General features: G+C 48.1%; 1 protein-coding gene across 3 annotated transcripts in view; it reads left to right on the top strand.

The window, feature by feature from the left end:
- The window catches only part of Rasgef1a (RasGEF domain family member 1A), an 85,701-nt gene extending 70,817 nt beyond the window's left edge, over positions 1–14,884 (top strand). For all 3 annotated transcript variants that reach the window (XM_028753514.1, XM_028753515.1, XM_028753513.1), the window contains exons 3-13: positions 5,993–6,115; positions 7,616–7,753; positions 8,452–8,673; positions 8,945–9,019; positions 9,391–9,483; positions 10,169–10,271; positions 10,349–10,428; positions 11,254–11,445; positions 12,247–12,370; positions 12,579–12,651; positions 13,185–14,884. In XM_028753514.1, the coding sequence (XP_028609347.1) occupies positions 5,993–6,115; positions 7,616–7,753; positions 8,452–8,673; positions 8,945–9,019; positions 9,391–9,483; positions 10,169–10,271; positions 10,349–10,428; positions 11,254–11,445; positions 12,247–12,370; positions 12,579–12,651; positions 13,185–13,209 (1,248 nt within the window). In that variant the 3' untranslated portion in view covers positions 13,210–14,884. The remainder of the gene's footprint in view (positions 1–5,992; positions 6,116–7,615; positions 7,754–8,451; positions 8,674–8,944; positions 9,020–9,390; positions 9,484–10,168; positions 10,272–10,348; positions 10,429–11,253; positions 11,446–12,246; positions 12,371–12,578; positions 12,652–13,184) is intronic.
- The last annotated feature ends 307 nt before the right edge of the window (positions 14,885–15,191 follow it).

The raw sequence follows: 15,191 nt of genomic DNA, 5'->3' as shown, positions 1-15,191 counted from the left end.
TCTTTCTTTCTTTCTTTCTTTCTTTCTTTCTTTCTTTCTTTCCCATACTTTAAGGGTCTATTTATTGGGTATTTTATTTATTTACAATACAGATGTCATCCCTTTTCCCCATTTCCTCTCCCTAGAACCCCCTATCTTATACACCCTCTTCCTTTATGCTTTTATACCATTTTGATTACATGCATGTATTAAGGTCAGTACTAGGTTGTGGGTCTAGCAATACAATAGATGCAAATAGTCAAGGAACAAGCAATACAATAAACACAAATAGTCAAAGAACAAGCAAGGCATTAAATTCAATTATGTGAACACTCCCCTGATCACTGTTTCTAAAGGCTTATCAGGATGACCAAAGTATCTGAGCCTACTTCCCTATCCTAGCCCAAGGTCATTTTCCTGTCTGAAGCCTACTTCCTTGTTCTAGCCTAATATTTAGATTCCTATCTGAAATTACTTTTTTGTTCTAGCCTAATATTTAGATTCCTGCCTGAGATTTCTTCTTTATTATAGCCTAAGAGTTAGATTCCTACCTGAAATTACTTCTTTGTTCTAGCCTAATGTCAGATTCCTGCTTGAAGCCTACTTCCTTCTCCTTGGCCAATGTCATATTTCTGCCAAGCAGCCCATTTCCTTCTCCTTGGCCCATGTCAGCTCCTTGCCAATCAGCCCCAAAGGCTCTCCACCTCTCCCCCATTTTTATTTTGTAAACAAGACTGAGCCTGTCTTAGGTCGTTCTGACAAAAATGCCTTCATTACCTATCATGGGTTATGCATTATCAAAAGCAATGCACTTATGTCTTAAGTTGGCAAGGCTCTGTGCAGAATCTTACCCGTCCTTGGCTTGCCAGCCTGTTAATTTAATAACTCTGTCTGGGGGTCCATTTTCAGGTTCAAGCCATGTACTTTGGTTGCCTACATGTTGATGTTGTTAAAGATAAACTTTAACATGATGGGCAGGAATAAAAGTATTCCCAGGACAAGAAGGACTAGCCTGATCAAGTTATATATGCCATTCCTGAGGTTTGACCAAAATGGAAATACTGACCTCAGGCTATGGATAATTTTATCGGCATTATCTGCAGCATCAAAGTTCAACAGAGCAGCATTCTTTAAATTCATAATCTCACTATACAAAGTTAACACACCCAGAGAGGTGTTAGGATTATGCCAATATCCTACAGGTGTCTTTAAACTTTTTTCTAATTATAATGACAATCATTGTGAATTTCAAAAGTAACTAACACTACTCCAATGATATTTGTCATGATACTTTGGATGGCTCCTAACTCTTGAACCCTGAACCTCCTTCAGATAATTTGAATAGGTTATAGAGCATCATCTGTTGTTCCAGATACCTATATAAATCCTTTTGTATACTCAATACATTAGTAACATTTTTTTGCTAGGTGGTTAACAAAAGTAGTTGTCTTAACTCCTTATGTCAATGCTATTGCAGAAGCAGTGGTGTTAGCAATTAATTAAATTAAAGGTGTTATATCTGTAGTAATCAAGCCTGCTACCCTCTTGCTTCTGCTTAAAGCCTAACTCACTTCTTCCAGCACTTTCAAGTTTTTTTCAGCAAATCAAGGTTTTCTAATACTCAGGGCAGTAAGACGAAAGCTGGTTGATAGACCCCTGTAACAGACATGCCAGGTTTCAACACACTAACACAATTGGAAGTTATACAGTCAATGCAACTTACAATAAATACTGTAGAAGAGACAAAACCAATTTTAGCTTGACAATTAAAAGAGCCTTAAAACATGTACAAACCCTTTTTTGAAATCCAGATCCTGTCCCAACTTTATCTCTTGCTATTGTAACATCATAGTGAGCTACAGCTAACTTCTAAATATGTCTCTGACGAAGTCCAGATCCAGTCTTCCAAAAGTAGACTGTTATTTCCAATATTGGTTGATTTCTGGACCAGTACATGACTGAGTCCTAATAGCTGGTCACCTTTAAGAAGAATACAAGAGACATTATAATTTCTCTTTTTGATTCTCTATCCCACAAGGTCTAAAAGCTTGAGGTAAGGCAGCTTATCCCATCTGGGATATAGTCAAGCGAAGGTGGGTCAGGTGGGTCCAATACAGCTTCCCAGTCACCCTTGTCAGGGCACTCAGCAAGCTCACAGGTCGGCATCATTCTTTGTCTTAGCAACAGTATGTCTCACCAATCTTTTTAAAGTTCCATGGGCCTCTTCCACAATAACTTGTCCTTGAGGATTATACGAAATCCCCATAATAAATTATTGACAAAAAGTCTTGACTGTTTGACTAGAATTGCCAGACCCATTATTTGTTTTTTCTTTTTATTGGATATTTTATTTATTTACCTTTCAATGTTATCCCCTCTCCCATTCCCTCCAACCCCCTTATCCCATCTCCCCTCCTCCTACTTCTGTGAGGTTGTGCTCCCACTGTCCACCCATTCCTGCCTCCCTGCTCATGAATTCCTCAACACTAGGGAATCCAAACTTTCAGAGACCAAGGCCCCCCTCTTCCACTGATGCCTGACAAGGCCACCCTCAACTACCTATACAGCTGGAGCCATGAGTCCCTCCCCTTGTGTTCTCAGGCTGGAGGTTTAGACCCTGGGAGCTCTGGTTGAGTATTTTGTTACTCCTTCTAAGAAGGACCAAAGCACCCACACTTTGGTATTCCTTCTTCTTCTTGAGCTTCATGTGGTCTATGCACTGTATCTTCGGTATTGTGAGCTTTTGGGCTAATATCCACTTATCAGTGAGTGCATACCATGTGTGTTCTTTTGTGACTGGGTTACGTCACTCAAGATGATATTTTCCAGTTCCATCCATTTGTCTAAGAATTTCATGAACTCATTGCTTTTAATAGCTGAGTAGTACTTCATTGTGTAAATGTACCACATTTTCTGTATCCATTCCTCTGTTGAAGGACATCTGGGTTCTTTCTAGCTTCTGGTTATTATAAATAAGGCTGCTATGAACATAGTGGAGCATGTGTTCCTGTTGTATATTGAAACATCTTTTGGGTATATGCCCAGGAGTGATATAGCTGGGTCCTCAGGTAATACTATGTTCAATTTTCTGAGGAACCACCAGACTGCTTTCCATATCGGTTGTACCAGCTTACAATCCCACCAACAATGGAGGAGTGTTCCTGTTTCTCCACATCCTTGCCAGCACCTGCTGTCACCTGAGTTTTTGATCTTAGCCATTCTGACTGGTGTGAGGTGGAATCTCAGAGTTGTTTTGATTTGCATTCCCCTGATGACTAAGGATGTTGAACATTTCTTTAGGTGGTTCACAGCCACTTAAGTTTCTTCAGTTGAGAATTCTTTGTTTAGCTCTGTATCCCATTTTTTAATAGGGTTATTTAATTGTCTAGAGTCTAATTTCTTCAGTTCTTTGTATACCTGGGACATTAGCCCTCTATCAGATGTAGGATTAGTAAAGATCTTTTCCCAATCTGTTGGTTGCCGATTTGTCCTATGGACTGTGTCCTTTGCTTTTACAGAAGCTTTGTAGTTTTATGAGGTCCCATTTGTCAATTCTTGATCTTAGAGCATAAGCCATTGGTGTTCCATTCAGGAACTTTCCCCTTATGCCCATGTTCTCTTCTATTAGTTTGAGTGTATCTGATTTTATGTGAAGGTCCCTTATCCACTTGGACTTGAGCTTTGTACAAGGTGAGAAGAATGGATCAATTTGCATTTTTCTACATGCTGACCTCCAGCTGAATCAGCACCATTTGTTGAAAATGCTGTCTTTTTCCACTGTATGGTTTTAGCTCCTTTGTCAAAGATCAAGTGACCATAGGTGTGTGGGTTCATTTCTGGGTCTTCTATTCTATTCCACTGATCCTCCTGCCTGTCTCTGTTCCAATACCATGCAGTTTTTATCACTATTGCTTTGTAATACAGCTTAAAGTCAGGGATGGTGGTTCCCCCAGAAGTTCTTTTGTTGTTGAGAATAATTTTCACTATCCTGGGTTTTTTGTTATTCCAAATGAATTTGAGGATTGCTCTTTCTACCTCTATGAAGAATTGAGTGGGGATTTTGATGGGGATTGCATTGAATCTGTAGATTGCTCTCAGCAAGATGGCCTTTTTTACTATATTAATCCTTCCAATCCATGAGCATGAGAGATCTTTCCATCTTCTGAGATCTCCTTCGATTTCTTTCTTCAAGGTCTTGAACTTCTTGCATACAGATCTTTTACTTGCTTGGTTAGATTCACACCAAGGTATTTTATATTATTTGTGACTATTGTGAAGGGTGTCATTTCTCTAATTCTTTCTTTGTTTCTTTGTTTCTTTCTTTGTTCCTTTCTTTGTTCCCTTCTTTGTTCCTTTCTTTGTTTCTTTGTTTCTTTGTTTCTTTGTTTCTTTGTTTCTCTCTCTCTCTCTCTCTCTCTCTCTCTCTCTCTCTCTCTTTGTGGCCTTTTGAGACAGGGTCTCACTATGTGGGCCTGGCAATCCAGAATTCATTATGTAGGCTGGCCTTGAAGTCACAGAGATCCACCTGTCTCTAACTCTAGAGTGCTGGGATTAAAGGTGTACATCACTATGCCTGGTTATCTTTAGTTGGTTGATTGATTGATTGCTTAAATATGTACATAAATATTTTGCCTGAATATACATCTGGAACCTCTGTACTGGAGTTAGAGACTGTCGTGAGCTACCTTGCAGACACTAGGAATTCAAGTTGGGTCCTGTGGAAGAGCAGCAAGTGCTCTTAACCACTGAGCCATCTCTCTGGTCTCTCAAGGGTAGTGCCTTGGGCAGCTTGGCTTCTCTGTCTATAAGGTCACCCTTGCCCTCTCTGGGCTCTGGGAAGACAACCCTTCCCTGTCCTTCCTTCCTTCCATTTGTCTATTCACCCATCCATCCTATAAGCCCTGTCAAGGACTAGTTAGGGCTGACTATAGTGCTGGTGGTACAGAAATGGCTGGTGAGAGGCTGAGACAGAGGAAGCCTAGGTCCAGAAGAAACCCATGGCAAGGTCACAGTCCCTTAGCCCTGACTATGCTATGAATCTGTGATCTTGTACCAAAGCAAGGAAAGATCCCCAGACGGGCTATCACAAAGGAGCTCAGCCTGCTGCTACCCAGTTAGTTCTCAGAACACTGTGCCCTGGGATGCCCCCTACAGGTTCCCAGGATGGGGTAGCAGGTCAGGAAGTAGAGTGGGGGTGTCCAGCAGTGCATTGGCTCATCTTCAGAGTTTCTGATCTTCCCTCCTCATGTACCTGCTGAACATACACGTACCATGAAAACACACCAGAAGATCTCCACTCCTTTGGGGTGGAACTTACAGCCCAAGATGTGACCCTACCATGCTTTTCATTATATGTGTGAGTCATCTGGGGTGCCTGAGCCCTAACCCTGTACACCCTGGGACATGTCACAGAAGTTTACAGGGTTAGAGGAATACCTAGTGTCTCAGGGAGAGCTATCTTCAGTAGCCTTGCATGCTTCTGTGACATGAACATGTCCTGCTTTAGACTGAGAGCAACCCTGCCAACTAAGCCCAGCTGGCCTCAGATTGGAGCAAGTAAATTCCTGTCCTGTGGCTTTGGAGTTGGGGCCTGGGAACCTAGGCAACCCAACCAATCAGCCAAATGGGGGTAGACAAAGGTCCAAGTGGGGTAGAGTCCCCCAGAGGACCCCAACCTGCAGTACTACCTGTCCACAGGCAGGAGCCTATGGAGATCCTGTAAGAACTGACCCATGGAAGACACAAGACATGAGAACCATAGGTCACAGCATGTCACCTAAGAATCCTAGCAACAGGCCTGGAGGACCACCCTCTCCAATTTTGGGGTGGGACAGAGGGTACTGGAGAATTCCAACAAAGCTGTGTCTCCTAAGTGTGCAGACCCAGCAATAGAAAGAAACAAGGCCGTAGAAGAGAAAGGAAGCCATGTAGGCACAGGAGGAGCCAGGCCAAGTACAACCGAGTGGGCCCGTGGGAATGTTCCGGTCATCATTCACCCCTCTCCCCCCTGCAGCGGACGTACATCTTCACGTTTCTCCTGAGTTCCCGGGTCTTCATGCCCCCTCATGACCTTCTGGCTCGAGTAGGGCAGATCTGCCTGGAGCAGAGGCAACAGCTAGAGGCTGGGCCTGAGAAGGTAAGCCACTGAAGGGGTGATGGCCTTTTGTCTCCTAGGAATGGGTCAGCCTGGAGGCCCAGTGCAGGCAGAGATGCTCTGCCCTGCTGCAGCCCTGAGGAGTGGTCCCTCAGACCTAAAGGTACAGCACTAGAGCTAAGCCGCTGGGACTTAGGGCTAGTGCAGTGCTTGTACCTTCCTGGGGTGAGAGCCACAGACAGCTGGCCTCCTATCAGTGCCAGATTCCCTGAAATAAGGCTAAATGGGCAAATCATCTGAGAGGGGCCTTAGTCCCTGCTACCTTTGTGGGGGCTGTGCCCTCAGGATAGCAACTGCTCACATAGGAGCATTCAGTAGTCCTGGTAGGACTGTGTGGTCCTTCTGGATTGAGACATTTGGGCAGGAAGCCACCGTTACTCTGATGCCCTGGAGGTCATTTGCCTAGGCCATTATCTGCTGGTCCCAGCGTCCAGGACAGGTGTCAGGCTAGGCTGAGCTGGACAGGGCCTCATGACCCTGCAGGTTGGGTCTGAGGAGAGTGGGCCCTCAGAGAAGTAGGGATCTCGAAGCCAGTACTATGGTTTGGTTTGGGCAGCGTCGATGATGATAAACCGATTATGGCCTGGGAGTATTCATGGCGGTGCCAGAGGGCTTTGGCCTGTGTAGGTACAGTTGAGTAGCTTGAGTTTCTCTGATCTCCTCCCTAGGGCAGAGGCTTCACAGGCATTCTGAGCAGAATAAATAGCCCTCCCCCAGGGCTGGAGAGATGGCTCAGCGGTTAAGAGCACTGACTGCTCTTCCAGAGGTCCTGAGTTCAAATCCCAGCAACCACATGGTGGCTCACAACCATCTGTAATGAGATCTGATGCCCTCTTCTGGTGTGTCTGAAGACAGCTACAGTGTACTCATAAATAAAAAATAAATAAATAAATCTTAAAAAAAAAATTCGCGGTCATATGTATCAGACAGAGTTTTAGACTCTGGAAGTATAGCAAAGAATATGACCAAGACTCTGAAAAAAAAAATAGCCCTCCCCCAGCCCCCACATACCATCCACTCGTCCTACCCGCCCCCCAGCCCTCAGCCCCCAGCCCCCAGCCATGTAGCTCTGTGCTTCATTTCCTCCTCAGGGCTGTGCCTCTCCCAGTACCTACCAAACTTGCCTTTGGCAGAGATGGTCAGAACAGTTTTGTATCTACTGTGATCCTTCTTGATTGGGTGTTTTTTATGGGTAATGCTTAACCATTGCATGTAGAACTGCCTTTCTGTCATGGTAGTAGTGTGTGTGTGTGTGTGTGTGTGTGTGTGTTTAAGTGAAAAAAGTCCACTTCAGGGAAATAGACAAATGACAGCCACACAGTTTGGTGTAGTTACAGCAAAACCTCACGTGCACACAGGGGCTGTGTGCCCAGCACAGGCCCTGGAGCAAACATGGTCCTAAAGTGAAGGGTAACTGCTTACTGTTGCCGTTGTGGGGTCTCCTCTGACCTGGGGGTCTTGCACATCCCTCCACTGTCCCAGGCCAAGCTGAAGTCCTTCTCTACCAAGATTGTGCAGCTGTTGAAGGAGTGGACGGAGGCCTTCCCTTACGACTTCCAGGATGAGAAGGTCATGGCGGAGCTGAAGGCCATCGCGCACCGCGTCACTCAGTGTGACGAGGTGAGGCCCTCCCTTGGTCCTTGGCCAGGCTGCTGGGGTGGTTTTTAATGGGGGGTGGGGCAGTTTCTACAGGAATATCCTCACGGTCCCTTTCCTTGTGACCTCCCAGAGGGCAGCATACACAGGCAATAGCTTAGCAGGCCACCAATAGACTAGGTGGACCTGTGTCATCCCAACAATGGCCATGGCTCCATCCTGGCCTTCAGCCTTGGTAGGATCTATCCGTCTGCTCTTCCCGGCTCCCAGACTTGTCTTGGCCTTGGCAAAGACAGAAGCTGAGAAGCAACATGGCCTCTTCCCAGGATGGAGAACCCTGTACTTAGCAGCTCCTGATTGCTGGGTATGGAAGCCTGGGGAGAGACACTTGAGAGGCCAGTGAGCCTAGGATACCCCACCCAGGGAGAAAACCCTTCCTGGTGTCTTCAGCAGTATCCTGACAACCTCTGGGAAAGCTGCTTTTCAGACCCACAAACCAAGCTCTGGCCCTACCTTCTGCCTGCTATGCCCTTCCTTTCCTGCAGTCCCAGGAAGCCACTCTGGGCTCAAAGGGTCTGGATAGCTGTACTCAGGTCTGGATAAGAGGGTGTGAGCTTCAAGTCATATATAGCCCTAGACTTGAGATGGGGCTCTTGTGTGGTGGTGGTGGTGGCCTTGATGTCAATCCACTCCAGCACCTGATGCAGCCCTGACCCTCACAGGAGAACGGCACAGTGAAGAAAGCCATTGCCCAAATGATACAAAGCTTGCTGCTGTCCCTGGCTGCCCGAAGTCAGCTCCAAGAGCTTCGGGAGAAGCTCCGGTCACCAGTTGTGGACAAAGGGCCCGTCCTTAAGGCCAAGCCACCAGCCGCCCAGAAAGACATCCTGGGTGTGTGTAGCGACCCCCTGGTGCTGGCCCAGCAGCTGACGCACATTGAACTGGTCAGTGCTGCTGCATGCTCTGGCTTTGTATAGAGTGGGGTCGGGCCACACTGGGCATGGCTTAGCCAGTGGGTGCTGCAAAGATACCTCCCTGCTGGTCAGTCTGGACCACGAGAGGGAAGCTGGCTTGCTAGCTCTCGCCATGACTGTCACAGGCTAGTTGTGTTTCTGTTTGGGGTTGGGTCTGTAAGGGTGGAAAGGGGAGGGTAGCACTGGCCTCTGTCACGCTCCCCTGAAGCTCTGACCTCTCTCCTTTTGCCCTCTGCTGAAGGAGCGGGTCAACAGTATCCGCCCTGAGGACCTGATGCAGATCATTAGTCACATGGACTCCTTGGACAATCACAGGGTACGTGGGGACACCCCGGGAGGCATGGCTGGGAGCTGCCCTAGTGGAGCCTGGCACTTGCACCTCAACACAGATTGGGTGCAGGGGCCTCACTTAGTACATGATATGCACTTTTGAGTACTGGATGGTGCTACCCAATGGGTGTGGCTGTGGCCTTCCTGGGATTTATCATGGAGTTTAGTGATAACTGTACAGAGCAGTGCATCATGGGAGAAGCCAGTCTGGATGGATGGGTTAGCCTGTCAGACTAGCCGAGGAACATGCAGGCATGGTCCAAGCCAAGCTTTGGCCTTAATACCTGGCCAGCCACAGTGATTGGCTTGTCCAAGCAGAGTCCCCAGAGCTCCCTGTGACATGCTTTGTCCCTCTAGTGCCGAGGAGACATGACTAAGACCTACAGTTTAGAAGCCTATGACAACTGGTTCAACTGCTTGAGCATGCTCGTGGCTACAGAGGTGTGCCGGGTAAGTTTCTGCCACAGCAGACCTGGGTAAGCTAACCTCCCCTACCATCTCTGCAAGGCTGACTTCTGCCCTCACAGAACTCCAGTAAATGCACATGGTGCCCACTACCAGGACCTCAGCCTGTCCCTGTCAGCCGACTCACAGATACAGTAATGATTCTTTTACATGATATAACCAAGACCCCATCCCTGGAGTGCACTCCTTGTGACCAGAACTACTGAACCAATTATAGTGAGCTTCATTGTCCTCAGTCTGTGAGGCAGTGGATGAAGATGGAGCAGTGTTAGGACACACACACACACACACATACACACATATATATATTACATACATACACACATATGTACATACATACACACACATATATATACATATACACATGTATGTATATACATACACATACATATGTACATACATACATATACACATATATATTACACATATACACACATATGTATGTATATACATACATAAACATACGTATGTACACACGTTCATATGTACATACATACATATATACATATACACACATACATACGTACACACACACACACACACACACACACACACTATAGTCCCAGAAGATGCAGCCCCAGGCTTCTGGCATCTAAATCCGATGCCCTCCTTGCCATCTTTGCCCAGTGGCCCCTTGGTGGTTCCACTCTGAGGCAGACCCATTTTCCAGGTGGTAAAGAAGAAACACCGGACCCGCATGCTGGAGTTCTTCATTGATGTGGCCCGAGAGTGTTTCAACATTGGCAACTTCAACTCCATGATGGCCATCATATGTGAGTGCCCAGGCTTAGGTAGGGCTGCTTGTGTCACCTGGTTCTCCCTGGCCTGACCTCTGCCCATGTCCCTCCAGCTGGCATGAACCTCAGTCCAGTGGCACGGCTGAAGAAAACGTGGTCCAAAGTCAAGACAGCCAAGTTTGATGTCTTGGAGGTACTGGTGTCTGACCTTCCCCCATCTCACGCTATACAGAAGATCCTAGGCAGTGGGGGGTGGCATCTTTCCTGTCAGGATTGCACACATGGGACTGGCCTCATTGGTGCTGGACACTTGAGCTCTGCTTGGCCCCGTTGCTTTGGATTCAACACCTAAAGTGAGTGATAGCAAGAGTTTGAACCAAGGATGCTGACCTCTGAGCAGTCACCGTCTCCTGATCCTGGGCCACCTGTGTCCCCAGAGGCTGGCAGACAGGACATCTGGAGTTTTACATATTACGTATTTGGTCACAGACTACGTTGTATTTAGAAAACACTGATATTTGTCTCTCACGGAGTGGGTGAGGCCTGAGAGGTGTTGGTTTGAGTAGTGGAGCAAAGGAAGACTTTATAGCAGTGGTTCTCAACCTTCCTGATTCTGCCCCCCTTTAACACAGCCCCTCACATTGGGGTGAACCCTGATGATAAAATGATTCCATTGCTACTCCATAACTGTAATGTTGCTACTTTTATGAATGGTAATGTAAATATCTGTGTTTTCTGATGGTTTTAGGCAACTCCTGTAAAAAGGTTAGTCGACCCCCCAAAGGGGTCGCGACCCACAGGTTGAGAAACACTGCTTTAAAGGGCAGCCCAAGCACCCAGCAGGGCACATGGGGCTGTGTCATTCCTGTATAGGTCTCCAAGGCCTGGGAGCTCAGGGGGTACTTTGGGCCTTTCCTCCCGCTCTTGACTGCTAGGCCCCCAGGGGCTATGCCCTCTCCGTTCACTGTCTCTAACTCTGTCGAGGGGAATCCTCAGTCTATCCTCCCTGTGCCTGCAGCATCACATGGACCCCTCCAGCAATTTCTGCAACTACCGCACAGCCCTGCAGGGGGCAACGCAGAGGTCCCAGACAGCCAATAGCAGCCGTGAGAAGATTGTTATACCTGTGTTCAACCTCTTCGTTAAGGACATCTACTTTCTGCACAAAATCCACACCAACCACCTGCCCAATGGGCACATTAACTTCAAAGTGAGCCTAACCCCTTGAGGTCCCAACATGGGTGGGGTAGCCAGAGCCTTCCTGTACTACTACAGCTACCAGACAGTGGCTTTGAGGTGGGGGTGAGGGTGGTTTCCAAATCCTGCCTGGGGTCTAGAAGGTCCTTCAGGGCCGGATGAACCAGGTGGGTCAGGGGGTGCTGTCCTAAGATGTAGCTCCTGTCTTTTTTGGGGGGTGGGGGGAACAGCAGATCTCGGAGCTTGTTGCCACAGGATCTGTATTTATCTAGGATCTTGGTGTCAGTGCTGATGCTACTAAGGAGGCAGAGGAGGAGCCATCCTTAGGGACTTGGGGGTGAAGAGGGACTTAGGTAAAGAAAGGACTTGAGCAGGATTCCAGACAAACTGGAGAGCAGAACAAAGGTACCTTGGGGAAGTGTAGGGCACATTAACTAAGGGATAGTTGGATACTGTGCATTCATACTGATGCCTTGGTAAGGAAGACTGTGGCTTGTCCTGATGGTGCTGGGTGTGGCTGGGGAGTGCCTCAGGCAGGAATCACAGATGGGACCGTCTGGGTCCCTGTGCAGGACAGCCACAGGCCCTGCTTGTAAACCTAACCCCCTGTGCAGGGCTGCAAGGCAGAGTGGCCTCAGGGATTTCTGCCATCTCTGATGCTCTACACACAAGCTGCCATAGTGCCAGCCAGGTCGGCACGCTCAGCTTCCGGGGACTAACAGCATCTGTAGCAGACAGATCCAGGCCCTTGTCTTTGGCTCAGATGCTTTAGTTCATTCAGGTGAGCACACCGTTGGTGGTTTTGTCCTTTCAGAAATTTTGGGAAATTTCCAGACAGATCCATGAGTTCATGGCATGGACACAGGTAGAGTGTCCCTTTGAGAAGGACAAGAAGATCCAGAGTTACCTGCTCACAGCACCCATCTACAGCGAGGAAGGTAAGGGCATGTCTTTGACCACACACCCGTCTTCCCAAGTACACAATTGTTCCCTGCTCACCCAGGCTCCTTGACCTCTTGAGGTGGCCTAAGAAGACAGTCAGGGCCCAGTTACAGTTCCTAAGTCCTCTTGTCCTGGGCCCCCTGTGACCCTGGAAGGGCAACCCACCTGTGGGGATGCTGGCTCTGAGGGGCTCTCCATTCTCAGCTCTCTTCATCGCCTCCTTTGAAAGTGAAGGTCCTGAGAATCACATGGAGAAGGACAGTTGGAAGGCACTCAGGTAGGACATGCCTGGTGTACCTGAGCCTGGGGAGGGACAAGGTGGGGGTGAGCCAGGTGTACCTGAGCATGGGGAGGGAGAAGGTGGGGGTGAGCCAAGTGTACCTGAGCCTGGGGAGGGAGAGGGTGGGGGTGGGCCAGGTGCACCTGAGCCTGGGGAGGGAGAGGGTGGGGGTGGGCCAGGTGTACCTGAGCCTGGGGAGGGAGAGGGTAGAGGTGAGCCAGGTGTACCTGAGCCTGGGGAGGGAGAGGGTGGGGGTGGGCCAGGTGTACCTGAGCCTGGGGAGGGAGAGGGTGGAGGTGAGCCAGGTGCACCTGAGCCTGGGGAGGGAGAGGGTAGGGGTGGGCCAGGTGCACCTGGGCCTAGGGAGGGAGAAGGTGGGGGTGGCAAAAACAGATCTGGTCTTCCCAAAGGCTGGTTTGGTGAGACTTGGCTGAAGACTGGGCTGGCCTGGGCTTTCTTCTCACAGAGATATAGGCTTGCCCTCTGCCTGCTCAGAGGAGCCTGAGGCAGCCCCTTCTGTCCACCTGCAGGACCACTCTCCTTAACAGAGCCTGAGGATGCAGCCTGCAGATGCCAGATGAAGCAGAAAACAGGAATCACGTTGACAATGTGACGGATGTAGGATAAGAGTGGCGGCCTCACTGGCTGGGGCCATTTTGTATATAACTTTTATGAAAAAGAAGATGGTAATTATCTCACGCATCAGCCTTTGGCGCTTACACAGTCCTTTTTTTGTTGTTGTTATTTATTTTAAACGGGGCAGGGCCCTGTTTTGGGGAGGGGCGGGAAAGAGTATCATGGGAGATGGTAACCATGGTAACATCTTATTCTAATGAAATGTAGATTTTTATTTTCTACTTTTGATGATTAACATCCTATAAAAAAATGTAAAAGAACCCAACCAAAACCAATGTGAGCCCTGCCTGCTCGGACACCTCTCCAGCCAGTGTCTCTGATGTTGGGGTTAGTGCCTTAGAGGGTACTGGGGGTCCAGTCTTCCTGTTCCATTGTTGGAACTGAAGCCAACTCTGTCCTGTGCCACAAGGAGCCCACCCTCAGCAGCCTGGGCCACCAGGTTCCCACAGGAAGGGCTGGAGTGGCCAGGAAGTCTCGTGTGCACACTTCTGGAAGGGAACCTTTCCATACGGGCTTTCCAAAGTTTACATTTTCCTTTTCCTTTATCAGGGATTTGTGGGGTTGGGAGGGGCAAGGGATGCCTGACAGCGTATTTTCTGTGAGAATATGTTTGGCAAATTGTTCTTCAATTGTGTTTTAGAAGAAGAAAAAAAAAAACCCAACTCTGACGATCTAGGGAGGGTATTGTAGTGTTGTCAGTCTTCCGGCGCGGAGGCGCTGCAGGGAAGTAAAGACAAAGAGGATTCAAGGATGGCGAGGCTGTGTCTGAAGCTGGTACACAAAGAGAAGGAAGAGAGAAATGGGTATGTGGCAGACAGCCTCCCCTCCCTCTGGAAGGAGCCCCCACCATGGGTAATCTGAAATTCAATTTGCCAGGTAGCCCCCACCACCAGAGCACTTCCGGATCAAACTGTCCAACATGGAGCAGTGTATTTCTGATCCAAACAGGGGATTGTGGTTCATCTTTCCTGTCTGACTTCCGGGCGTGAACCATGGGTCTTACAGATCACGGGTGGGGTGGCTCTGTCCCTCAGACTGATGGAGATATCTACACCGATTTGCTTGGCTTAGGTGGGAGTTGCCTGTCAAGAGGCCCAGTATGGAATGGTTGGTCCCATTCCCAGAGCTTCTTTGGACAGCCTGGAGATGGCCAGCCAGGCCATAGGGAGCTGGGCTAAGTGGCCACCCTCAGCCTTGGGGAGCCAGGTAGCTACACTGTATTGTCACAGTGTGTTTGCACTTTTCAGACCTTCTAGCTGGTACAGATTGTATATTGATAGTACATATGGATTTGTTTATGTCTTTGAGAAAAAGGCTGGAAACTTGAGAATATATATTTGGAATATAATGTTAGAGCATTTTTCTGTACATGTGTTAAGAGCCTTCAGTCCTTGTGTGCTTCAGGGGTCACCGGTTCCAGTATCTTCTTGAGAAAGTGTCTACATTGCTATTTTATTGCCCCAATTTGATACACCCTCCATTTGATGTTTTGGTATTTGGAGTTGATCTCTGATATAAAGCTGTACCATACGCAGGATGTCAGTTGTGGTGTGACTGGGTGTACTTGCATCAATAAAAGAACATGTTGCTCTTCTCTCTGGTCTCTTCCCCACCTCCCGTGTGCATGCGTGCGCACACACACACACACACACACACACACACACACACACGGGCGTGTTAAGGAGCTTGGAGTTAGGGAGGAGGTGGTAGGGACTGCAGGGACCCACTGTAGGCTCCAAAGATGGAGAACTCAGCTTTTGTATGCAGGGGAACTACATTCTGACAAATGGCTTTTCAGGTGATTAATGAGCCTAGAAAAAGATGCACAGGGTGTTGTAGTCCTGCTTTTCTCAAAGAACACACCCAAGGATGCAGTGTATGTATGGTCATAAAAGTTAGGG

The sequence above is a fragment of the Grammomys surdaster genome, unplaced genomic scaffold (assembly GCF_004785775.1).
Source record: "Grammomys surdaster isolate TR1022 unplaced genomic scaffold, NIH_TR_1.0 125950, whole genome shotgun sequence".
Taxonomy (NCBI): Eukaryota; Metazoa; Chordata; class Mammalia; order Rodentia; family Muridae; genus Grammomys; species Grammomys surdaster.
Note: the sequence above shows the minus strand (reverse complement) of the source record. Positions and strands in the feature narration are given on the sequence as shown.